This window comes from Gavia stellata, chromosome 8 (assembly GCF_030936135.1).
Source record: "Gavia stellata isolate bGavSte3 chromosome 8, bGavSte3.hap2, whole genome shotgun sequence".
Taxonomy (NCBI): Eukaryota; Metazoa; Chordata; class Aves; order Gaviiformes; family Gaviidae; genus Gavia; species Gavia stellata.
Window position 1 is genome coordinate 3,154,511 of NC_082601.1, and position 26,325 is coordinate 3,180,835.

Sequence of the window (26,325 nt, forward strand, 5' to 3'; positions counted from 1 at the left end):
CTTTTCTGCTTCTACAGCTGCAGTGTCAGCTGAAGCACAGATCACCCCGTATTGCACACCCAGGCTGCTGTCTCAAATGACTTGGATCCAGTGTCCCTTCATTTTTCTGCCCGCTGCCAAAGCAGAGCTCTGCTGCCTCACCCTGCAGCATCCTGGTTCTCAACAACAGAATTGAGAGCAGATACTGAACCAAGACTTTCCCACACAGATACAGGTTTTTTCAGTCATCTGAGTAACTTGGTAAATAACTTTTCAGAATGAGTCTTACCTTGTCATGACTTCTGAGTTTTAAAAGGCGGCAGCAACACAAAAGCAAACAAAAGAGGGAAAGTAAAGGGTCTGAAAGTAGTTGGTAGGTAATTGTGTTTGGTCTTGTTTGGCTACATTAAGACACAACATGTCAAGCTCAAAGGGATCCAACAAAAACAGACACAAAACATCCTGTGCACAGGATTGCTGTCTACGTTAAGAAAAAAAGAAAAAAAAACGCAAACCACAAATAAATCCCCTTGTGTAGAAGAGATCTTTTGATGAAAACATTCATGCCAAATTCCAAATGCACTTTTGTATTCAACTAAACCAGCCAGAATTTAACAAGAAATGCATCAGCAACCAGACCATCCCAAGCCGTGGAAGCTAATAGGTGGAAGTTGGACTATATGTGTTTCTTTTCCAAGCAGAGAACAGATCACCCCATTCATTTGTGCCTTCTATGCCGCTGCCCCCTTCACAACACGTGTCCACAACTCCCCTTTTCCCTACACATACGGTATTACTGATGAACAACACAGCTCAATTTATGCACACTGAAGCCTTCAAACAAAAGAACAGACAAATACTGATGACACAAGATACTTAACTTGCATTCAATATTGTCCACAGTGGAAGGAAAAGCCCACCTTTAGGAAAACACAGTTGTCAGATATGCAGGTGTTGCAGCTCTGCAACTTGCTCTGATACACTGGTTACAGAGTTAGAAATGTATAAATGTATGTTAGTGCCTGCAGTCACATTAGGCATTTCAGAACCACTAAATTTGGAAGAAAACAAATCCCAAAGTGAGTCATTTTAGCAATAACAGGAAGGACACAAAGATAGTACCAAGGCTGTCAGCAGTCTAGTGAAAAACTGTCAAGAAAAACTAAATTAAATAATTTCTGCTCCTAAGTATCTGTTTTTACAGAAGCATCCCCCCCGTCCCAATCCTCAAAAAACTACTAGAGAGAAAAGCATATTAATATTAAAGACTTATAAGTGGCATCTCATCCTTCATTTTATCTTTTGTAACGGCTTTTATTCTTCTGGCACAGTTTGAAACACTGAAACAATATGCGGAGATGTAAGTACACATCACTCCCTACCAGCTTCCTCACTGCACGTTAAGCCTTCGTTTAGGGCAGGAGGCTTCAGGAGAAATCATCTCCAATGATGCAGAAAAAAAAGACTACTCCCAGACTTCCCCAAATACCGATAAATCTGACTGTACCAGACTGAACAGCCATTTGCAAAAATGAATCCAAACACCAGTGACTAACTGCTGCATCTCAGGGGATGGAAACAAAGACTGCAACAAGCTGGAACGAGGTAGGTGAGCACAGATGCTGAATGGTCTAAACCTTCTGGTCTAAACCAAAAGCATCCTGCAGGAGCTACCAGAGAGAAAAAGACAACATTGAGAGTGGCATGAGACTACATTTTCCTGTTGTTTGACAATCTATCTTGTCGAACTATATCATCTATATTTTAGGTTTCAAAGCTTTAAGTAGGAATCCATGTTTTTGACAGGCTAGGTATGCAGGATGAAGATATTTTTAGAGAAAGATATCCAAATGGGATTAGAAAAAGATAAAAAAAGCCTTCAATGCCCCAAGGAAACACAAAAGGGAAATTGCTTTGGTGAAAAAATAAACTTTGTATTTTGTGTAAATAATCATCTTTCCAGCACCACCACCATCAAGAATTAGAAGCTATTTTCATACCTTATTTCTCACTACATTTTTAGAAAACAGAAAGGCACGTGCAAGTATGTATGGAACAGGCTGCTCAGAGAGGCTGTGGAGTCTCCTTCTCTGGAGATGTTCAGAACTCGCCTGGACGCATTCCTGTGCACCCTGCTCTGGGTGACCCTGCTCTGGTGGGGGGGTTGGACTAGGTGATCTCCAGAGGTCCCTTCCAGCCCCTGTCATTCTGGGATTCTGTGAAGTACAACTTCATCCAAGAAGCACACATTGATCCGTGTTGAATAATATCCCCCCAAATCAGCACTTACAGACAAGCTTGAAAGAATATCCCTTCCAGAGGAGAAACAGCAGAGGATTTGGAAAAGAAACAAACAGAAACCCCCCAAACCACATTGTCCCCGCAGAAGTGACTATCTATGCTTCAGTCTAGCAAGAACGTGCCAAGCAGCATTTAACAAGCCAAGGATTTTGCTTCGAACCGTAACTGGAAGGGAAGGAGCTCTGTCTCTGGAGCATCTTAGAAAACTGATTCGGTGCCAATAGAGTCCTGGGAGCCGAATCAGCTGCTGCTTATCCTGATATCTGGGGTGCAGCCTGAGGGAATCCCCAGAGCATCACCTACCACGGGGCTCGGGCAGACACGAGCTCATATAGCCACTCACTACCCTCTAAACACCACCACAGTCTGCCCCTGTGCCATGTTTCAAAGCTCTGCATGAGCCAAATCTCCATGCAAACCCGCACTGTTTCCTTAGGAAAGCTGCCTCCCCATCCCGTACTGACCCAGCCCAGGTTATGGGATTGGACAGATGCAAAGACTGGTTGTGGAGAAGGAGAATGTCTGGGGTTTGGAGAAGCTCAGAGACTTTTTTTTGCAAGCCCTTATCGCGACAGATTTCTTCCACTGACTTACATTACAGGAGGGTAAGTAATATTGTACATTACATTTGCTTCAGTGCTTTATGGAAGCATCGCTATGTCAAGAAATAAATGTATTGTATTTCTTGATAATTAGATCCAGAACAGTTTCATTCTTTAGCCAACACACTAAAAACAGAACTGAAAAACTACTCCGCCAGTCATCTTGTCTGTCCCATGATTTTAACCTTCTACACAAGCTTCTGAAAATAAGTGTGAAGCACAGCAGTATGCCTTAGGAAAACAACTACTCTCTTTAAAAATCAAGCAGGCGAGTGGCTCCCTTGAATGGCTACCACAGGATTTCTTTGGTAAATGAAATTGTTTCTTCCGCAAGTCACAGAAAAGCCATCCGGACCCAGTGGAATCATCTTGTTCTTTCCCAAATGAACAGCAATGTGCTATGATCTACCGGCTTCCACTTCTTCCCGAGATACCTACTGGCTTAAGATACTGAGAGAAATCACCCAAAAAAAAAAGCAAGTGCCAGATCTGTCAGTCTTGTGCTGCTGCTGCTCTGGAAATAGTCTGACCTGAAAGCAACATAGCCCAAAGCCACAGGGGAAGGAGCACAGCACATCGTGGCTCATCTCATCCACAAAACAGGAAAATGCAGCAGGTTAGAGACGTTCGCAGCTTATGCCAGGGCACAGGAAAATGTTAGGGTGTCGGAGGATTAGCAACATTTTTGAAAGAAACGGCTCCCACAAAGGTATTTGTCAGCTCTTGGTGTCTTCAGATACCATCGATTCCGTATAAATGTCATGCTTAGCTATGCCAGCTGCTTGCACCTCACAACAGTCCTTCACAAAAGCTTTCATACAAAACTTGCTCAGTCTTTACTGGAATAGAAGAGTTGAGCAGAGCTGGAAAACACACCAAAGATGCTGGGAGACAAAGCAAGCATTAGCTTCCCAGATTAAGCCTTCTGCTAGGAAAATGGCACGTTGTGTTGCCACTGACATATTTTACACCAAGACAGAAGTCCCATCTCACTTCACATCCCACATCAAACCGGTATGAGCTTTTTATAAAAGGTATTTATAGATACATCATGAACAAACCCTCCGTAAGCAGAACTGCTGTGCATTTTGAGGATGAGATGGATGCACAGCTTTTGTTAGAAGCACAATGTACCACACCCTGTGAAAAAAGACACGCAGCACAGGGTGGATTTTTAGTATTTATTTTCTTTTAAACTAGTCATTCATCTGCTATCCCAGGGTTATTTTTTTAGGTCTCTCAATCACAGAGTGACAAGTGCTTAACAGCCTACAGAGACCTCTGTACAGGAGGGACTTAAGAACATGACTTCTCTTCATTAGTACAAACTCTGCAGACTGTACTGGCATACATGAAATAAAAGGTAAAACGTACCCAAATATTCTAGTGATGGAAATAAGTGAGAATCTTTCCACAAGGCAACGTTCTAAATGGTACTTACAGCAGAAAGTATTAAAAAACCCCACAACCCTGCTCACATTCCACCCCACCCGCTGCAAAGGCACCAGCCATCAATTTTTGTTTTCTTTTACTTCATGGAATATGACACTGCAAAACAGCAGTGACCATCACACAGCAGCAGAGTATCAGGTGATGATATTTTTGTTTGGTTTTAGGCACAATAATGAATTACGTGGACTGTTTCGTGGATGAAATAACAGAAGTTTCCCCCACGTGAGTAAAGCACTATCCTGCAGGGACCCTCCCATTTACCCTGTAGCTCTCCGCTGGTTTTTCCACGGGCAGTTTGCTGCGGGAGCTGGCAGGGAGTTACGCTAAAGCCCCCCAGCGCAGGCAGCGAGGGGCCGAGGAAGGCTCTGCGCTGCCCGCCTGACACCGAGCGCACAGCAGAGAACTGCAATGCTCAGCAGCTCCTGCTAAGCTGGGCTTTACACATGCCCTCATGCTGCAGCTCAAAAAGCAGCTGACAACCAGAATGAAGAGTCTTTTATCCCCTTTCTGCTAATATTAACATGAGGTTTCCGAGCTGGCTAGAAAGATTCGGTTTAGACATTCTCCTCTTGAAACAGGAGATATTTACCTGAAAAATCAGTTTCAGATCAGCCTTGCGCTAAAAGGGAAGCGGTCACCCTAGTCCTAACAGAGAAAGGAGGTGAAAATACTCCTTCACAACTAAATTCCTCTATTGTTTACAACAGGGGAGGGGGAAAAGGGCTGGAAGCCCTCTCCCCCATAAACCTAGACCAGAAAAGTATCTCAGGGAGAGCATCCCGCCAGGTGCTGAGCCTCTCTGCATCCTTCCTTTGCAAATGCGCCGGAATAAAAGCACTCGGAGGAATGGGGGAAGCATGAAGAAACCACACACCAGAAGAGTGCCTCAGTTGCTTGCTACAGCAAACAGCTCCACACCTCTCCAACAAGACTGTAAGAAGCAAGCCAGCTAGAAAAATACATTTTTAGGTATGTCAGCCAACACGATCAATCAGAGAGTCACCCTGAGGTTGCAGAGGAGCAGAAACATAAAATGAAACTGCAGTCTGTTGAGACTGTTGGGTAGCTAACTGCAAAAGAAAGCCATGGATTTACCACTGGCGCCTTTTCCTGACATGGTTAAAGATGAGATACATCTAAAAGACTTTTGTATTTAAAACTCTAAAGTAGAATCAAAATACAGTGGGATTTCTCTGTTTTAACCAAAGGAAACTTTAAGGTAAGACGTTTTAATCTTCTGTACTTCACCGCGTTGCACGTGCAAAGTGCACGAAGATGGATGGAAGAGGCCAGAATAGAAGACACTGGGTCAAATCCCAACTCCGAGGGCTTTAACAGGTTTGAACGGAGTTAGGACATCGCCCTAGGACTTCCCTGACAAAGAGCTCTGAACCACACAACCACAGGCATCGTAGAGATACAGCTTTATTCACGGCATGAAAGATATCCTGGGGAAACTCAAGCCTAAGTTGTTAAACTTCCTTCATTGCTGTTCATTTTCAAGAAATCTCATTGAGTCGTGATCTTTAATTATTGTTGGAAAATTTGCTCAAGGCACTAGAGAAGTATAAGGGGAGGTGATGGTGGGAGGTTCAAAAAGCAAGCAATTTCCCCCACAATTGTTTGTTGGGAAGGAGAAGTGAATTTATTCAGACTTACTAGTCAGAAAAAATAGACATTTCCTTTAAATAATTTATATTTTAAATTTTTCTTACGCGATGACAGCATTCCTCAGGGGGGTTGGTGGTTTTGTTTGTTTGTTTAAATTTTAACAGAACCCCTTTTTTTCCAGTATTTTATGGAACAAAAATAAAAGCTGCATTGCAGTGTTTCTCAAATGCTATAGTAAAACACCAGAAAAAAGTGTTTGGTTCTGGTTTATTTTTGCTTTACGCAATGTTTCTGAGAGCTTTTGGAGACTTAAATCCTGCTTTTCTAGAAGGAAGTCTACTCTGGTAGTGCCTTCCACCAGAATTAGGATTCCTTGCCCCTGCCAGGCATTATTTGGTGGAACTACGCAGTCGCTCTAAACCAGTAAATAATAACAAATGCTCCTGCTTTCTACTAACATACTGCAGTGGCATCCACTGTGGATCAAGTTACGCCAAAGCTCAAGGAGCTCAGTGCTGCAAATAAAGAGGACAAAGAATACGGAAAGATTTTCATGTTAATTCATGCTTACAAAACTACAAATATCCCCACAAAACCCCAGCTGGACGGTTTCTCTTTGAAAAAAAAGAAGCTGTGTTTGAGGACGTGTTGGACTAGTTAAGACAACTAAAATGTGCACCTAAAAAAGAGCTGTGGTTTGCCCCATGAAGGGAAAGGGAAGGCATACTCTGAGCTTCTGACTAGATTTTTCAAGATGGCAAATTACTGCCAAAAATGGTCCTGCCAAGTTGACTATATATATAAAATAAATATTTATATGTATTTATATAAATAAATAAATAGCATGCACTTTTCTTGTTTCTTTTAAACTCTCATGGTAGGAAATTGACAGTTGCTGTTATTTTGCCTTTTTGCCTTTACCGAAGGAATTATCTCCTGTCTGCAAGATATAAATACCTTTTTCAAAGCATCATAGTTACCGTTTTCCCAGACAACAGATACTTTATAGACAAAGATGCATTATACACTTGCACATTCACTTAGGGGGGAAAAAAAAGGATTTTAAATCCTACTTCCCTTAAAAAGATAGCGTTGTTAAGGGATTTACAGTAGATGTATTTTAACCTACTTTTAATATGTCTGAGGGTTTATTTATTTAAGGGGGGGAGGGGAATTTGCTGACATTTGTTTCTAAAACATCCAAGTGATTGTGCTACAGTTACGCTTTCGTTCCAAATATTTGTTGACCAAAGACAGCCCTCCCTTGCTGACTGAGATTGATAGCCAATTTGATTCTTCTATTGTTAACAGACTGTTGTGGGTGTTACGACTTTAACCTTCAAATAAAGAAAATTAATTTGGCTACGCAGAAAACATTTAATCAAAACAAATTAAGAAAAACAAGTTAGCCATTTATGTCCGGAATAGACTAATTTTTTTCCTCGCTTGTCCGTAACTGTTTTGTGACTTCCGTGAAAAAAGTTTCTAAAAAACCATGAGGTTTTAATAAGAATCTCGACAAATCATACAAGTAATCGCTCGTTCTTTGTGCTGACAACTAGTTTTAAGATCTCCATACCGTAGTACAGCATGGATCATATTATCGGTTTAACACAGTAGACCAATACATAAAAGAAAGCACCAAAGACATGGGCCATTAGACAGTAAACCGAAAATATAACTCAAGCTCAAGCGGCCGGTATTGTCTATGTACACCCACCAAAACCAGCGCCCGCAGACTCCCGAACACAAGGCCAAGCGAGACACCCGCTCTGGGAAGCTCCAGCGCCGAGAACGAAAACCAAAGGCACTTTCCCGTGCGAGGCCGATGAACGCGCTGCGCCATGTTAAACGCTCAGCCAAGGAGCCGCATCCCGAACCTCGGAGGGCCCAGATACACGCACGCTTTGTTCATTTTAGAGCCTTCGCTATTGTGAACAGCCTCCCCCCTACAAAGCCTGGGGAAAACGCAGAGCTTGGCTATGTCCTTGCCGCAAGCGGGTAGTGACTTGATGTTCAAACTCATTTTTTTTTAAAAACGAGAAGGAGAAAAAAACTTCACCTCCCGCGGCTGATTTTAACTAAGGATGCGTCTGCAGTCCCCCGGCTGTTCTGCAGGGACCCGCCGGCACCTCGGCGCGCCCTGCCAGCGCTGCCCGGCCGCCGCCAGCAGCCATGCGGGACGGGCACCCGCACCGTCCGCCCCGGCGAGCAGCCCGGCGTTGCGGAGCCGGCTCGGCTTTGTCTCGCCTCGCCCCGCCGGCCTCCGCGCCCGCGCGGGCTGCTGCGCGGTTCGGGGGGGGGGGGGGGGGGGGGGGGGTGCCCCGGGCGCGGAGCGCTCCCGCAGCCCGGGCGAAGGGGAGCCCGCCGCAGCCCGCCGCGCACCGGGACAACTTTCTCCCCGGCGGCTGCCGCAGGGGCGCGGCGGAGGCGCGGACGGCCGCCCCCGCGGAGCGCGGGCGAGCATGCCCAGTCACCGGCATGACATCAGCGCCGGCAGCGGCGGCCGCCCCCGCGCCGCCCCCCCGCCGCCCTGGGCCCGGCCGGCGACCCCCGGGGGGGAGCCCAGACCCCTCACCCGCGGGCTGGGCCGGGGGGGGGCCAGGCCCGCCGGAGGGCAGCGCCGCCGCCCCTCCCTCGCTCCGCCGCGGCGGGAACAATGGGCGGGGAGGGCTCCTGCGGGCGGCGGGACCGCGGGGAGGGACGCTCGCCCCGGGGAGGGATGCTCGCCCCGTCACGGCAGCGCGCAGGCGGGAGAGGGATGCGGCAGACTCACCCCGATGACCACCGTCTCCTCGCCCTTGAATTTGGGGATGAATTTGTCCCCCCGGAGGATCTCCGCCTCGTTGAGGGGCCGGAACCGGCACATCACTTTGATGCTGCACTCGGCGGGATCCGCCATCTCGGCGGGGCGGGCGGGCGGGCGCCGGCCGCAGGGAGCGAGCGCTCCGCCGGGCAGGTGCCGCAGACGCCCTGCTGCCGCCGACCGGGCGGGGCGGGGCGGGGCGGGGCGGGGCGAGGAGCCGCTCAGCGCCGGCAGCGGCCGCGCACCCCGGCTCGCCCCCCGCCCAGGCGCGGCTGCGCGGGGAGGGGCGGCGGGCGGCGCGGAGCCCTCGTCCCCTCAGCGCCCGCGGGGCTCCGCCGCCGCACCGCAGCGCGCGCGCGCGGGGCCTGCCGGGAGGCGTAGTCCGCGCGGCAGGTGGCGGCCACCAACGGCTCTAACGGCTCTCCTCAGCGGCGCCCCCCTCACGGCCACGGCCGCGGCGGAGGGAGGGCTGTGCCCGCCACACAGCCGCCCGCTCTCCCCGCAGCGGCCAGGTCAGCCCTTCGTCCTTGGTAATTTACAGTATTTAACGGGGGATTGTCCCCCTCCGTCCGCGGCACCGGGGTCTATCAAACGACAACGCACAACAGGGAGCAGGTGTTTCGTTCCCACCTGGCTTTGTCCGCTCCACTTTCAAGGGTCGGTGCTCTCTGGGGGATCAGGCCTCCAGAGGCAGCTGGGCCCTCAGGGAAAATAAGGAACAAGAAGACAGGACTGGAGACCTGCGCTTTGCCTCCCTCCCGAGCCACACCTAGAACCGGGGTATCTACTCTGGGGATGTCATGCCAGCGCGTCCCTTCATTACACTACCCCTATTTTCTGTGAGAAAAAGCAGAAGCAATAGTATCCCTGGGCGATGTTTTGACCTTGTTAAATTTACAAGAAGTTTGTCACGGTGCAGTCAGTGAATCAGCATCTGGGAAAAACTGTGGCTGGAGCCTGTTCCCGCACTTCAGGGATGCTCTCCTCCCCCCCCCCCCCCCCCCCCCCCTTCATTCTCTGACACTGTTTCTTCCTTACCTGCTAAAAATACCTGCAACCTACCCTCCTGCCCCCAACCCTGGGCCAAAGCTCCTTGATTTCACTGGATTAAAGTTATTTGAGATAGTCTGAAGTACCACATGTAATCTCTTCCTCCATCATTTTCTCCCTGCAAGAAGCTAGACAGCTTAAAGATGAACGCAACAACTATTGGTGTCCTCCGGAAAGTTGCAGACATTCTCTGGACTTCAGCAACTCCTGAAAGTGGTTCCCTCCAAAGAAGAGAGTACCAGTTCCATTAAATTAGCCTCAGTCATACAATTAAGATGACAGTGGTCAGTTCTTCAGCATTTCTACAGAGACTTCCCTTTCTTCTAGCCGCAGGGGTTGTCCTCATTACCTGATGTGGATGCGAGAAGAGCAGGCTAGTCACAAAGTCTCTCATGCCCTTCTTAAAAGCAATTACATTAGGGAGGGTTAGCCATGTGCAGCATGTGATAAGACATTATCATAGAATGTGATTTATTCCCGTGGATTACCAATTATCTAGCCCTTTTATTCCTCTTATGTTTCAAGCTTTTACCCTGAATAGCAAATTCGTAAGTCATGACAAGCAGGGGTTTAGTCATGAAAGACAACCGTTTCGATGAATTAATCCTTATTTTTCTCCATTATCAAGAGCTCATTTTGGAGCAAGATAGGCAAACCTCTGTACCTACTCTCATAGGAATATAATCTGCAATCAGTAAGAATGCACTGAAGAGCCATCTTTTCTCAGCAATTTTGACACAGACAGTATTACATTGTCTGTAGTGCAGACAATACCGTATTGTCACAAAGCTGCTATTTTTACAACTTATTACCAGATTACTGGGTTAGGCAGCCTAGTAGGAACATTAGTTTTCAGCCAGATTCAGGAGTGATCAGAATAACCTCCTTGAGCTTGTGAGCTTCCTCCAGGCTGCTCTGGATGCCTGATGGAAGGTATGATTTACAGTTTATTGGGAAACTGCTTCACGTAAAACATGAACTATCAAGATACATAAAACTAGTAATCTTAAACTGTAATCTTAAGCATTATTATTAATTTCTTCCATTCCTGAAGCCATGGCTTTTTTCGGATTGCGTACTTACACGAAACACCACTATAGCTATACTCTGCTTGGCTTTATTGAGCTACAGTACACCAGAATGCAAGAGAATTTTCTTGCTACCAGCACCACAGAAGTAAAAGAAAGCGAACCTTGATGTCATTTCATTTTCCTACTTTTCAAACAGTTCTAGAGCTAGATACTAAGTCCACGGTTTAGATCACCCTGGCAGATTAGATATGGTTTGACAGCAAGTTCTGACTGTTCTTGAAGAAATTCTCAAGCTGAGCCAGCCTCAGCTGGGACAGTTCACTAAAGAGCCTGGGATGTCAGAGGTCTCCAAAAGGAGTAACAAATCCCCTCCTCGAAGACTGGGATGAAGGGGAACAACCATAAGAAAATGAGGAGATTCCATTTCGCTGTAGATGAGCTGCCAGCATAGCCAATCTGTTCAGGCTGCAGGAAAATGAAGAAGGGGGGCGCCTGTGATAGAGGCTGTGAACAACAGCAGAACGTGGTGCTCCCACAGAAATACGGGAATAGACGCTCGAGCATTTCAGAAATGAAAAACCAATTTCCTCTCCACAGAGCCAGAAGAACATTGCTTCCTTTCCTTGCTTCTGGGATCCAGGAATGAGCTTTGGAGTTGGGAAGGAGCTTCAGGGGAAAAAAGAACAACAAGGTTGAATTGCTGCTGTCTTTAGCAATTCAGTGCAATGAATGGACACCAGTACTGGCCAGGGGCGTAACTTATCAGCAGGGAGAGTGGCTTTAATGTAGATTCCATTGATCCTGGTGTCTCAGCAGTGGCCATGGAGATGAAATTTGATGGTGTGCTTGTGTCATCAGTGCTGAGATATGTCTACGGGTAAAGGGCTGGTAAAGGACTTCTCCCAGGAGGTACCAAAAGGGTTGGGATCCCCATGACAAAATGCAATTTTAAATGCCAAGGACAGTTAAGTGTCCCACAGACCCCAGAAGACACTGTTAGGAGTGCATCAGGGAAAGTGTTTACAAAGCCAGAACATAAAAGTGTTTAACAGGAATAAAAATAAAGGAAGCCAAAGACTGAAGAATAGGCAACAAAATGAGCTAAAGAGTGCTAAGAAGGCAGCTAGGAGGAACCGAGATACAGAAACAATCTGATCTGCAATACCCATGCATCATCAAAGGCAAGGAGACATATCTATAATTCAGGAGAGACTGGGCTACAAGACCATTTGTCCAGGCAAAGGAAAAATTTAATAGCAAAATATATAGGATCTGCGTAACTGACACCCTCGGTCACCCAAGATGATTATCCCAGAAACAACATTTCCTTTGATCAGACAGGTAATGATTTCTTTGGTGATCAGGGGCCCCAGGGGTTCCTTTCTCACACTTCCACAGAAGGGTCAGATTTGGAAATTGAGTACTGCCAGTCAATAGATACTCCATCAGAAAGTGTTTGGGCCAGTGCTCCCTCCAGTGCTAGGAGGGAGTTTAAGAGCAGCCATTGTTTCTGATTTGCAAAACACTTCAATATATGCTTACTTTCAAGTATATATAAATATATATAAAGTATGTTAAGTACACACATAAATCTCAATCTTCATATAAATTATTCACATTATGCATAGTCATATATATCGTATTAACCCACCTATAAAAAATGGTTTTGCTAAAAATAAATAAATCTTTTTTTACCACTTTGTATAAAAGAGCAAAATGTTTTAGTTGATTATTCAATACTCAAAATATTTTTCCAAGTTACAATCTTTTCATTTGGGTTACCAATAAATAACCCAAATGAAAGGATTGTAACTTGGGGAGAAAAAAAAAAGGTCTTCCTCAACTATAGGAAGCTATAAAGCAATCATAAAAATCCTAAAGAAACAGAGAACCCTGAACCCACTAAAAAATACACAACCCCAAAACACAAAGCCTCCACACCGAATTTCATTGTGAGGAAGAACATGTCCGTTGTCAAAAAACCACCACTTTATGCATGAAGATCCAGAAAGAGTTAAACAGCATTACAGGCAGATGATGCCATCTTCTGGTGTCACTGACACAGCTGTTGATTTAAAAGCAGGATGACTAGTCAGATCATCATCAGGAAGATGGGGGACGATGTTATTTTAAGCATCACTTTATCCCCAGGGCAGGGCTCAGTGAAATAACATTAATTCAGAAAGCGTCGGTGAAGCATTAACAGCGATGGTGGGAAAGGGAGCACCAGGCTGCCATCAGTTCACAGCCAGCTGCCACCAGCCCGTCCCCAGGGGGTGAAGTCCGGGCATATGGGGCAACGTTGCAGCTTGCTGAAGCAGGCCCTTGCACCTCCGTCAAAGATCAGTCTGAACTGCGACTGAGGTTTTGAAAGTGTAACTACTAATTGTGCCTAACCTTGGTCAGTTAATCATCTTCTGCCCCATTAACTTCTTTCTGCTATCCTAAGGAGAGTTCAGCAGCTGACAGGGACAGTACTAGGTTTTTTTTTTGGGTGGTTTTTTTTTTTTTTGTTTTTTTTTGTTGTTTTTTTTTTTACAGACATTCCTGAATAGGTAAGATCTTGCCAGAATACGATACGTACGGTGCTGTGGTCAGTCTTTTCATTTTACCTGTCAGAACTTTAAGGAAGTGGTTGTGTACTCCCATTGGACAAAAAGATTTAGGCTGATGTATCTGTTCTGTTACAAATTTTCTCTTGCCATTATCTGCTATAGCATAGCCTTAATTAATTGCCTCCCTCCTTCATTTGCCCCTTGCTCTCTAATTGATCTTTCTGCATTATCCTCCCTGTGTAATTACATTTGTATTAGAGTTAAATCAGTGTGTAATGGATTGAAGCCAGATTGGACTGAACAGGTTTTCCCATTCTTAATCACGGAAACAATTGTCACTTTAGAAAAAGCAGTGTAACAGGGGTACAGGGGATAGGCTATTCTGGCACACCAACAGGGCTCAAGACATCTCAGATTTTCTGCGCAGGAGATTTTGGGCCATCGTGCCTCTTCATGGCTGCACATGCACTCGCCCCGAGACTGGGGAGGGATGCTGGGTTGCACTACGCCATTTTTGCAGTTGGTACGGGGACCACCACTTTCAACAGTACTAGCTACGGAGCAAGAATGGGAAGATGATGCTGGTATTCAGAGAATGGAGTGGCCAAGGCCACATACTCAGGAAGCAGTTCAGTTGCTCCACAGTTATTCCCTTTTAGTTTTCAGGTTTTAGTCCTATGCAAACTATTTTTTTTTTTTGAAATTACACCATTAAAAAAAATCCAAAGCGCACAGAGAAAAGCATTACTTTACATTTCGAGATACCCGAGGAGACTGAAACAAGCAAAGTCACTGAGAAAACAGGGAACTTAACTTGAAACTCCCTTTTCCTCCTGCGTAACAGAAAAGCACTTCAGAAACAAACATTCTGACATTAGGGAATGTCATTTTGGGTACCAGCCATCACTGCAGCAGGATGGCACACAATCAAACCAATTTAGGGACAAGTGAGAACCTCACATCACCTAGCTTCAGACACTGCTGTTGGGTTCCTGCAAGTAGGAGGCTGGCATTCCTAGGTCTTCCCTTACGGTCAGCGAAGATGCAAAACGAAGTCACTCCTTTGAGAAGGCTCTGTATTCACTAGCAGGAAGACAAGGCACACAAGCTGAGTACTTGGTGAGCTAGGTGCTTAAAAGGGCAGAATAACCTGTCAGTTTGAAGCAGGCTGCAATTCTTACTCATATTCTTCAGCCAGTGGACCTTCTTACCAAATAGAAATGAAATCAGTATTACATTCTCTCAGAAATGCATCTTTACATTCTCCTTCTGGCCGTATAAGCAAAGCTTTGTAAAGAAAATTACCCAAATATATTCCCATTTCATACAGATGCTATTCTCACACATTATCATTGGCCTACAAGAGAAATGCTGCCATTAAATGCATTTAGGCACTCTGCAATAGAAATAAAGCAGCCTTCTAGCTATGTAGGCTAGAGCAATGTAGCAGGGTTATCTATGACATGGCCTCTGTTAAAGACGAGCAACAGGCTCCCCAGAATGAAAACCACCAGGTAACACAGTTACAGTGGGATGTGCTGGGAAGCACAACCGCCCTCACTGTGGATCTGCTGCCCATGTCGTTCCCCACCTACCCCTAGTCCTTACCATCTCCAAGGGCACAGTGTGTCCTGGCTTCACATAACGCTGCCTTTACCCTAAGATTGCCCAAAACCACCTGTTCTTTTCCCAAGAAATCCCCTTCCAAGCAGATGCTTGCTTTAGGGAGCTTCCCGGGTACAAGCGGTTCCCACAGTGGGGCTCTACAGGCCAACATACCGTTGCCTCCATGCTAACTGGTCTGGATGGCTTTCCTGGCAGATTCACCTGACCCAGGGTGGCTTTGGCTCACAGACAGCAGTTACCCGTATCTCGTTTTCCACAAAATTAGCTGGTTAGATCAGAAGAAAAACAATTATCCACCATGTGCCTTTGTCCAAACGTAAACACTCGGATCTTAGTAGCTACCCCAACTTATATTGCTTGGGTCAGCTGCTGCACAGGGAACATTGCCTCTCCCCGTTACAGAGATGTCTTTCCTTTATTCTTCTTTCCCAAGTAGCAGCTTACTGTGAAGATGTGCTTTAAATTAGGAAGGTTATTCTCCATCCTTCTAAGAACAGGTCTGAATATTGCAAAACCTAAAAGCAGAAGAAACAGGGAAGTGAGATTGGAAACTGCTTCTCTGAAGTCAAATCCAGGAGACATTGTTGAGATGACAATCCTGTATAAAGAGCATTTAGTTTGCTGCAGCCTTCAGAGCTTTCCTGTTTGTAGATGTGAATTTCTACCAAGACACTCTATTCTCAAGGTCTGAGCAGCTGTCCCTGAGTAGTACTGGAAACTGAGAGGAAGTCTGACTAGCTGCGAGCATGATGCTGAGTCCACTTCAGGATAAATCAGTCACCTCCTGGAAGGCTGAAATGTCTGAGGATTCTGCTTAAAAAAAAAAAAATTTTAAAAAAATCAGTTACTGTAATAAGGCTGTAGGGAACATGTCTGTTACTCTCTACAAAGAAGTTGGAGATAGTAAAGGAAAATGGACTATCAGGGAAGGAAAGGAGTCTCCAAGTCAGAGCCTTAATAAATCCGCAAAGGGCTGCAGTACCTGTTGTCTTGTTGGGGGCGGGGGGGAAAACCCGCACATACAGTCTACTGGAGAGGATTAGAGAGAAGGGACAGCCCTGTAAATAGAACAGGTTATTGTTTAGATGTTATTTGGAGAGGGGAGGAAAAGCCCTATGGCAGAATTAGAAGCAAGATGCCCAAAACTCCAGTCAATCTATAGATTAAATAAATTAGAAAAAGAATCATCATTTTCTAGTATCTGACATTTAAGGGAAAAACTCTGCACATTACACTTGAAGTCCAATATAAATTGCTGTACATAAACTACATTACAAAATCTTCCCTGAACATTCCCTAATAAATATTAAACCAGAAATCACTATTCAAATCACACTGCAGGTATGCATGATGTTCAAATAAGGGAATTAAAAAAGAAGAATGTCATATCCTCAACACATACTTCTAAAACAGCACTCAAAAATAACTCAAGTCACTGGTATTCCCTGCTGTATACCAGTGTCAGGAGGAAGTAGAAGACTTTCTAACACCACTTCCTTTTTTTTTTTTAATGAAGACTTCTGTGGAATACAATATTATTCATCACTCTGCTTTTCTTGCAGTTGAAGCACACAATTAATTGCTAGAAATTCTTAAGAACTATTATAGTTCTACTTTACCGTAAAGCTACGTCAATACTAATCCTTTAAATGAAACTCATCCAACATACGGCACACTTACCACGTCACCCTTTGGAGTTCGTGAAATCCTTTTCTCCACCTCACATTTTCCCAGAATCTATGAAAAGTCACATGCTCCAGCTAAAGGTTTTTTAAGTAATTAGATGAGGATGAGACCATACAAGTCACAGATACTCTGAGATTAGAGACATTTTCAGTCCAATTTACCATGAAAGCGATCTACATTTGTAGTGAGGAGAGCCTATACTACAGAGCTCGGCAGCTGTCATTTGCTAAGTGTACAACCTTCGATGCGCAGAAGAAATGACTTCACGTTTTCATTAAATCTCAAAAGGGTTTTGGGGATATGTTAGAAAAGCAAGGTTATTTTTATGTATCAAGAAGAGTAACTTCTTTTTTCAGACTCAGTTTTGTTAACAATTCTGCTTTCAAAAAAAAATTCATTCATACTTCAGACTACAGAGTTCATGGTCATTCCCAGATATGCACCTAGTTCTACAGAAAGCCTTAGACATAGGTGAAAAGATCATGTACACATAAAGAACAAGTTACCAGGAAGCAGCAATTCCAATAAAGGCACAATGCAGAAAGAGCGATGAATAAGCACGCGTTTGCACAGGAGCCTCCCCCTATTATGTGAAATAATCACATAAACTGAAACCTTTTGGAAAACAGTGCATATGCTTTTGTCAAAATCATCAAGAGACCACTAATAGCGTCTAAAATTTACACTTAGATTGCTTGCACATTGTGAAATAAACACATATGCAACATGCCCATGTTTTGATATGTATTTTTATTTCCCTGCAGTTTTCACTTATCAAGAACAAGTAACAGGGAAAGTTGTCTGAACTAGTGCATAAACAAACATTCTGAAACACCACTACACGTATCTAATTTACAAGAACCGTATAAAAAAAGTCACTAAAACACTACACTACGAAGGTGTCCAACGCTTACAGTCAGACTTTTTCCAACCCGTTACTTGCCTTGTAGCCACAGGAAAACTCTCCAAAATTGAAAAGACAATCTTGCCACAACCCTCCCTCCCCCCCACCACCTGGGATGGCTCGATATCTAGACATCCAATAATTAATTATTGCAATGATATATAATGCAATACATACCTGGTAAAATATCCTTTATGTGGTGTGTTACAGTTTTAAAGCCGGTTAAAATATGCAGTCTTCAGATAAAATGTAATCAGTTGAAAATTTTCTCATATCTGCACAATTTTATATGTGCTAGATGCATAATTTTCCTAGTCAGTTTTTTTCCTGTGTAATTATTTTTTATAAACTGGTATTATAAATAGAAATATACATTCAAAATATATGGAAAAGTGAGTTACTACATTAAATTTGCATGTATCGATCCATCCCTTTCCCCTGCACAGTAATAGAAAATACTATTTTGCCTTGAACTTCATATTTGACAGTGAAATGCCACTAAAGTATTTACCAAAAAGTCCATCTAGTCAAATTGTGAAACAAAATGAACCAAGTGAAAACTTTACATTTCCTTTAGAAAAAAATTACAAGAATTTTGTTTCCTAGCTATGAATCTTTAACTTTTTTTTAGACACAAAGTTGGATTTATTTGTACAAGATACAAAATGTAAACATGGCAAAATAAATAGTTAAAACAAGTGATGCAGGATCCCATTTCATGCTCATGATCCCATTAAAGAATTATTTTTTAATCCATTCAGTTGCAAATTCAAGTGCAAAAGCATGATGATGAATATCTACTATTCAAGTAACAGAAATAATATTGATGATACAAATAAACTATTTTACAAGGTAGTGATTTTCCCAATTTTACAAAATTTACATTATATATCGACTTAATACACGATATAATGATAGTCCATTTAGGTCCATTTTAGTTCTCTGTGATCCACAGAGTGCTGTATTTTGCATTCAGTTGGAATATAAATGACTACACCATTAGCACAGGTTGAGACACTGGTTTGAGGTTATGTCACTTCCATGGCTACTGTCGTCTCTGCTATGCCATTTAAACCCAGTCGTTCTGGTTCATGGTTCTCTCTGCAATGAAAGAAATATTCAACAGTTACAGGTAGAACACAGGTATCTCCTTACACAGTTTTATTTCTTACATGCACGATGTGTTTTTTTACACAGCTGTTACCCGGATCAGGGAGAAACCTTAACACATACACTAGAAACACATTGTTTAAAACTAAATACTGGCATTTAAGTACTGCTTTTACTCCACTAACAGTGCAGTCCCTTCTACAAGATTATTGCCTTTAACTGTAAATTACCAGCCTTAATTATGGATAAGGGTACTAAAGAGTGTCCTGAAGGACCAAAGTCAAGAGACACCATGATGACTCAGTATCAATTGCCAATTATTCTGTTGGTGAGCAAAGCATCGTTCTAACATAACTTCCCACCCTCTACCCCAATGCTGCTTTAGCACTAGTGCATGAAATCTTGATTTTTTTTCTAGTTTATTATCATTCTTTGTAGAGAAGCCTAAGACCTATTCAGCTAGGTGGTATTTTTTAAGGCATTTGCTGACATGACTTAAGATACCCCTCTGACTTGAGGGAAATAAGAACTAAATGCATTAATACTATAAAAATATGTTTTAAGGCACAATTGCTAATTTAAATATACTTTCTCACTCTATGCAGTGACTAAATTATACAGGCAATTTTCCATCTCAAAAAGCTCTTTTTAACCTCTCCACAAGCATCATAAAATTATCAGTTAACCACATTTGCTAATATCCCATTTTTACTTCTCTAATTCATAAACAAATGTGATTTTTTTAAAAAACATCATACAATCCTGCAGAGACTTAAAACAGAGCCTGAATATTGTCATTTTCAGAAAACTTAGCCAACTGCAAGCTCCTGCCACTCCTGTGAAACATCTAAGTATCCTGAAATAACAGTGCTGCTGTTCAACGAGAACAAGTATCTGTCTATACACATAAGATGCAGACTGGCACATATCTGGTTTATATTTTACATAAATATACAATGCATATACCCGTATGTATATATAAAATAGGTATGTGCCAGCCTGCATCTTACAATATGGGTACACAAAGTTATGGAGAGAACATGTAGAGAGTTTGATAGAACCTATGTGAAAGTGCTGCATGAGAAGGGACAAATGAAAATGGTTAAAATGAAGCCCCTTTAAACACAAATGGAAGTTTACCAAAACTACTGGTGCCTAAAATCAGTGCAAATTGTTTGGAGATTAATCTGCAAAATCAGCTCTTGTGGTTTGTCGCAGCCACGCTGAAGATGCCAGCAGCTGGATGTCTTTGCGAAGCTGAAGCTATACCTCTATTCTTAGAGGTGGAAACAATTCTATTTAGTGCTCCAGCGCAGAGCTGGGCACATCTCTGGCGACATTCACGTAGCACAAACGTAACTTAAAACTGCTCCAACTTGCTACACGCTTACCTTGCTATACTGCTGATGGCACTGCTAGGAGTTACCTTTGGCACTCTGTCCATACTGGCAGCAACCGTGGCAAGTTTTAAGGCTGTTGGCGATGGTGCTGAAGTCCTTGTATTGATATGCACATTGACTGGAGAAACAACACTGACATTGTTGAGGTGCACTGCGTTCGTCAGGCAAGAATTGTTCATGGGAAGCGTTTGGGGGCTGCTTGTGCACAATGCTGGAATTAAGTGGTTTGTGGTGGTGTGGCCAACTGTCCTTACAAGCTGTACAGTTGAAATCCCTGGGCTGGATGATAAAGCCATGTTGGTGGAGTACAAAGTTCTAGAGGTTCCTGTTACAAAACAAAATGTTGTTAATTAAAAATATGCCATTCCTTAGATTCAAAGCCAGAGATTAACCTCAAGGGTAATGCTTTAAGTATGTGTGTCACTGGAATTGTCTAAGAATCTGTTTTTCAAAAGATTCACAAAATGTAAAATTTTAGAAATATTTTTAGTTAACATTAGAAATATTCAATTTTTTTTTCATTCGCAAGAACATTGGGAAGTGAAAGAAGTTACTGTATGACAAAGAACTTTTACATTGCCCAACTCTGTACACCTCATTTTAGGTGCCTTAAATTAAAGGGGCAACATTCCCCACAGAAGTAAATTAAATGGGGAACACCTTAGCTAGGCAACCTCGGAGACCCGCTATGAAGCCAAATTCTGATGCTTCAGATCATCTCCTCACCTCCTACCTTGTTGTGCTGGTAACATAAAGAGGTTCTGGGGACCAGTCTCCCTCAAGGCAGCAAAACTAGGGGTCTAAGAGTAGGCAAAGCAGAAAACTCCTTTCAGATTACGCTGCAGTGCTCTGTTTGCACTCCTGACTTGTGGGAAACTTCTGGTTTGAATATACACTGTGAAACCTGAGGTTCTCAAATTTCACCTCGGTATCCTTGCTATTCACTGTTCTGATTTTCATCACAGGGGAAAACTAGATACATTTTCCCCTGGATTCTTATTCCTGAAAAAAAAAAAATAATCTTTCAGCTAACATTTTCTAATTTACAAATCTTCCTAGCCTAAATAGGAATAGCTATTTTACACCATTGCCACTTACAGCATTAGAACAGTAACAGAAGTCTAATTTTATATGCATAATATTTGCAATGGTTTTCATCAATCATAAAGCTGTGTACCACGTATCAGCATGGAACACTACAATGTGCCTGATCTTACACCACTCAAAACATTACCCTCTCAGATATGATCTTAGAGAATTATAGAGAGATGTCTTTTTCTTTCCTGGAACTGTTCCAGTATATTGATTTTATTCAGTTGTGGTTTTTTCCTCCCCTCTACTCATTTCATATTATCGTTAACCCAGCCTGGCAGAAGGTCTATAAAACTAATCACATCATTAGCTGTTAAAACAACAAATTACTCTGAAAGCCTTTTATTTGTTATGGCGGTCAAATTCCAAGTAACATTTGTCTCTCAGCAACATGGCTACTGCACCAGCATGACTGGCATTACTGCCTTCTAGTAGCAGGGGTTCAGAGGAGGGCTGGGGGAAGGTAGCGAATGCCAACATCTACGCTTTTGCCTGAATTCGGGAGGAATCCTAAATGCAATGAAATCTCAAACTTACAGTAACGTCAAAAGAATTGCTAGAAGTACTTGATTAGTCTGGTTTTGTCTGAATACGCAAGTGAGATAATGACAAAATAACGCAGCAACTTTTCTATTTCCTTCTCGAAGTACTTAACAATGCTTTAAGCAATTGATTTTTTTAATTACACATTCACACTCTTTTTAAAATGCTGTCACTTATGCTTTTGATCATAACAGATTAGTAAAAGATAAAAGCCTACAAAAGAAAACAGAAACAATGCTCTTCCAATGTAAAAGAGCATTTGGTAGTTTTATTATCATACTAACCTGCATGCCACTGCACAAAATGTATTTTAAAGAACAATACTTAAACTATCACCATTAATACATTTGATTATTTTTGTTTATTAAATAGTATTTTTGAAATCAGAAGTAAGATTACTTGACATATTCTCAGCTCACACTAGATCACAAGTATTAAGAAATCATCACCTGAAGGCTGGACAACACCATTAATATTGTTGTGGCTGGTGTTTTGTTCCTTCGTTACCTCACTGCGACTAGGAGCAGGTGCACTAACCACTGCGGATGCAGCAAAGTGGGCGCTGGCTGAATCAAGTGTTTTTGACATACAGTCAGAGGTGCTGGAGCCCTGTGGGAATTAAAAAAACAAGACAATTTTTTTCTTTAGAATTACCCAAGTACAAAATGAAATACCATGTTAGGATTGCTATAATGCACAATTACCAGCAAATAAATAAATATACCTTCTAAATGTAATCTCATGCACTGTAACATTAATATTTCCATATCACAAGTCTGATGAAAAGCTGAAAATTAGTGTCCAAAAGAGTGTGAAGTCCTGCCCAATTCAGCCAGTCAATGAAAAGTGCAGTTCTTAGCATGACAGATCACTTTCATGATGTGCTGTTCAGCCTGGAGAAGAGAAGGCTCCAGGGAGACCTTATAGCAGCCTTCCAGTACCTGAAGGAAGCCTACAGGAAAGCTGGAGAGGGACTTTCTACAAGGGCATGTAGTGATAGGACAAGGGGTAATGGCTGTAAGCTGAAAGAGGGTAGGTTTAGATTAGATATAAGGAAGAAAGTCTTCACCGTGAGGGTGGTGAGGCACTGGAACGGGTTGCCCAGAGAAGTTGTGGATGCCCCAACCCTGGCAGTGTTCAAGGCCAGGTTGGACGGGGCTTTGAGCAACCTGGTCTAGTGGAAGGTGTCCCTGCCCATGGCAGGGGGTTGGAACTAGATGATCTTTAAGGTCCCTTCCAACCCAAACCAGTCGATGATTCTATGTGTTTGAGAAGTTTCCTCTAAGAAGACGACTATGCCTTAAGTTTCCTTCTCTCTTCTGTCTCCAGGCAGCAAATACACTGCAACTGAAAGTCCAAATAATTTTCAGTATTCATGATACATTCATTCTCACTGAGTAATTTGTACCACAGCATAAATGCCCACTGCATTCTGGAAGTACACACCTTCTATTAGTCCAGTTTCTCTGAAAGACTGGTAAGTAGTAGAAAGACACCCTGAAATGGCTGAATGTATCATTCTGCAATTTCAATTTATATTAACTAAGAAAATGACTCTCCATAGACATTCAGAGTGTCTTAAAAATCAAAAATTCATTTCTTTTGTTTAAATAGTCTGGTATTGTGTCTTTACACTTACAAAAATGCAATCAGTAACTGTCAACACAGAATCACTGATTAATCAAAGTAGAAACACTGAGGGGAAGGGTCAAATGGCACTGGCAATTAGATACAATACACTCAAAGTAAACTAAGTTTTCCTAGTAATAGACAACAGCAACAGAAAACTAAGCTCGACAGAAAAATGTATACTCTTCCCTTGCAAGGCATTACAGAGGAAGAATGTGACTCTCTTGGAAGACAGAAGTAGTAACACTTAAGGATGGGGAAGGAATCAAATTAAATATGCAAAACTACCTTTTTCCTCTCAGAAGCTACTGATTTTTAGTACTCACTGAAAATCTGTTCATAACAGAATACATTACTTCATAAAGCAGTTTTAATAAAGAAGTCTCTTTAGAGCACTTGTACAAAGGAGGATAAAAACAGTGAAAATAGTATGACTTGACAGACCACTGGCTATTTCTACACTGACTGACTCTGTGGACGCAACTAACACATTAAAATAGGAAGTCTCTTACTCAACTTTTAAAATACAGCCATGATATAGAACGTTAAAAAAAAGCAACAGCTTTTTATGTTGAAACTTAAAATATTACCTCATTCCAAATAGAAAAATGAAAGCAAGGTATTGGTACTAGCTACAGCACAAGTTGCCTTCCAGGGACCATACAGTGAACTGGAAAAGCCTCTTGACCAAACCCCATCCTACATTCATTCTGAAATTTAACATACTTACTGAGGTGTTATATTTAGCTTATAAGACATATGAAAAAACACAGTAAGCAAAAAGGAAGATATCAGCATATGACAACATTTGAGGTGGATTACCTGTGCTTTCGGATGTGTCTGTTGTGAGGAATGCTGAGACTGCTGTTTCTGCTGAAGCTGAGCAAGTTGTTGCCTCTGCATTTGAACTAACTGCTGCTGATGTGTCTGGAATTGTTCCTCTGTGATACCCCCCGTTACTACAGAAAAGAAAGTGAAGCTAGCGTTAAACAGGCCTGCACAAAACAAATACACCTGAAAAGTAAGAGTGCGTCTGTGTTGGATACCAAGTGGTTGAAGACAACATAAGTCATGTTAGATGCTTGCAAAGATCTTCATATATTCTTACGCAAAGGAGAGGTCAAGCTAAATTTGTTTGTTGTATTCTTTTAGCACTGAGTCAATTTATAACAAAAGGATTCACAGCTTTGATTGCTTTTAAGCAGTTTCTGTCTTTGGTGGTTTTCTCTCCAATAGCTTTAAGCAAAAGCTTGAAGAAATTCTTTTCCTGGTTTTCAGAAAACAAACATGTCCTAAAAATCACAGCTGAGGAAGAAGTACACTGGGCTGAGCTGGATGCCTTCTCTCCCAGTAAACACTGTCAGTTTATTCCTGTACAACTTTCCTTCCTACAGTGCCTTATTATTGTCCTTTTCTCTGACACCCGAATGGACTCTGTAGAGGATGCATACGCCTGCCGTTCCAGAACACCTACTTCAACAGCACAACCAGAATTCATGTATTTACGTAGTTTGTATATAGTTCTATACCAATTCTCACCTGGAAGGACTATAAACTAATATACAATGACAAAGTTAATCTCCAGGTCTAAAACTTCGTAAATGTTTGTAAATATCAAAGAATGTTTATTTAGCAAATCCAGTTTGACCTTCCTATTTCACACTTTTTTTTTCCTGAAGGAAATGCTTAAGTTTCACCTGAACAGGATTTTCTCCACCAATTAATTTTTTTTTTTATTGGAATAAGAGTTTGAGTGTGACATAATATATTTATTCATTTATGAGAACCAGGTTAATGCAACCCCAGCAGTATCATACTCTCAACAAGTGAAGGGAATGGTGAAGTCAGAAAAGCTCTTGTCAATATTCTCCCCCCGAAGAACTGCACCTTGATAAACTGAAAGTACTGTCAAGTGTTTCATGTTAAATCCTGAGTTTTGTGCAGTTGATGCTAGCCTGAGAACTAAGTTCTCCTAGGAGGCAGTAAAAAGAGAATTCACGTTCCAAAGATTCCCAGCAGTTTATTCTGAGCTGTATTTTTCAAAGACTGAAGCTGTCATTCACCTCAAACACCCAGATTCTGCAGCAATATCATCTTATCAAGAGACACTGAGCTAACATTAAAATATGAAGTGATCTATCTTCTAGGGTCTGGCTCTTTCATTTACTAGTTGTAATACTCACAGTTGTCTTGAAATTCCATTCTGAATAAATACCAAAATGAGGACTGTGACTGTTCAGAAATTAGTACTGAAACTTCTTCTCTACTGCTACGTTGTTAAAACAGGCTTCAACCACATTAGGAGGGCACTTAAAAAAATCCAACAACTTATACAGTTACTCCTATTAGATTCTAGGGATTTTATTATCATTTCCAACATATGCTAAAATAAAATTTATTCCATATTTAGCTGTACTTTGTTCCTCTTGAAGATTCTTACCTATTGCTATAAGGACTTAACTCCAACTTCAGTCAGCTAAACCTGTTAAGTCCCCTCACAACAGTCTCCCACAACGTGTTGCATTACTAAAAGCAACAGAGCCAAGAACAGCATTATGGAACATTACATATGTATGTACTTCTATTTTTAAGTTCTGAGGTAACAAATTCCAGAACATGTCTTTTGTTTTATAAAAACTGTTTTAGAACAAGCTTATACAGCACAAAGAAATACCTAAATTGCATTCAGCTGTCATTAGTTATTATTTGTCTGCCGTACAGGAGTATTCATCTAGACTCAAAAGTTGCATGCTTCTATGGACTGTAAAGACATACTATAGAAAGCAGTCTCTACATCAGAGGATCATCTAGTTTAGCCTATGTATCAATTCTATGTTTTCAATCTCCCTTCCTTCTCAGTTTGACACAGACCATGAAGTCACAAAACACTCTTTTACAAGGTACAGGAAAGATTACCGTAGTAACGTAAAAACCGCTTACTCTGCCTT

The 26,325-nt window shown here is 42.4% G+C and overlaps 2 protein-coding genes across 5 annotated transcripts in view; both read right to left on the minus strand.

Annotated features, from left to right (window-relative positions):
* KIF5C (kinesin family member 5C) overlaps positions 1 to 8,847 on the minus strand; it is a 78,659-nt gene extending 69,812 nt beyond the window's left edge. For all 4 annotated transcript variants that reach the window (XM_059820373.1, XM_059820370.1, XM_059820372.1 and 1 more), the window contains exon 1: positions 8,722 to 8,847. In XM_059820373.1, the coding sequence (XP_059676356.1) occupies positions 8,722 to 8,847 (126 nt within the window). The remainder of the gene's footprint in view (positions 1 to 8,721) is intronic.
* Positions 8,848 to 18,022: 9,175 nt separating this feature from the next.
* The window catches only part of EPC2 (enhancer of polycomb homolog 2), a 48,916-nt gene continuing 40,613 nt past the window's right edge, over positions 18,023 to 26,325 (minus strand). Inside the window, exons 11-14 of the mRNA XM_059820290.1 lie at positions 24,200 to 24,336; positions 22,198 to 22,357; positions 20,105 to 20,438; positions 18,023 to 18,704 (exon numbers count right to left, since the gene is read on the minus strand). Of these exons, the coding sequence (XP_059676273.1) occupies positions 18,632 to 18,704; positions 20,105 to 20,438; positions 22,198 to 22,357; positions 24,200 to 24,336 (704 nt within the window). The 3' untranslated portion in view covers positions 18,023 to 18,631. The remainder of the gene's footprint in view (positions 18,705 to 20,104; positions 20,439 to 22,197; positions 22,358 to 24,199; positions 24,337 to 26,325) is intronic.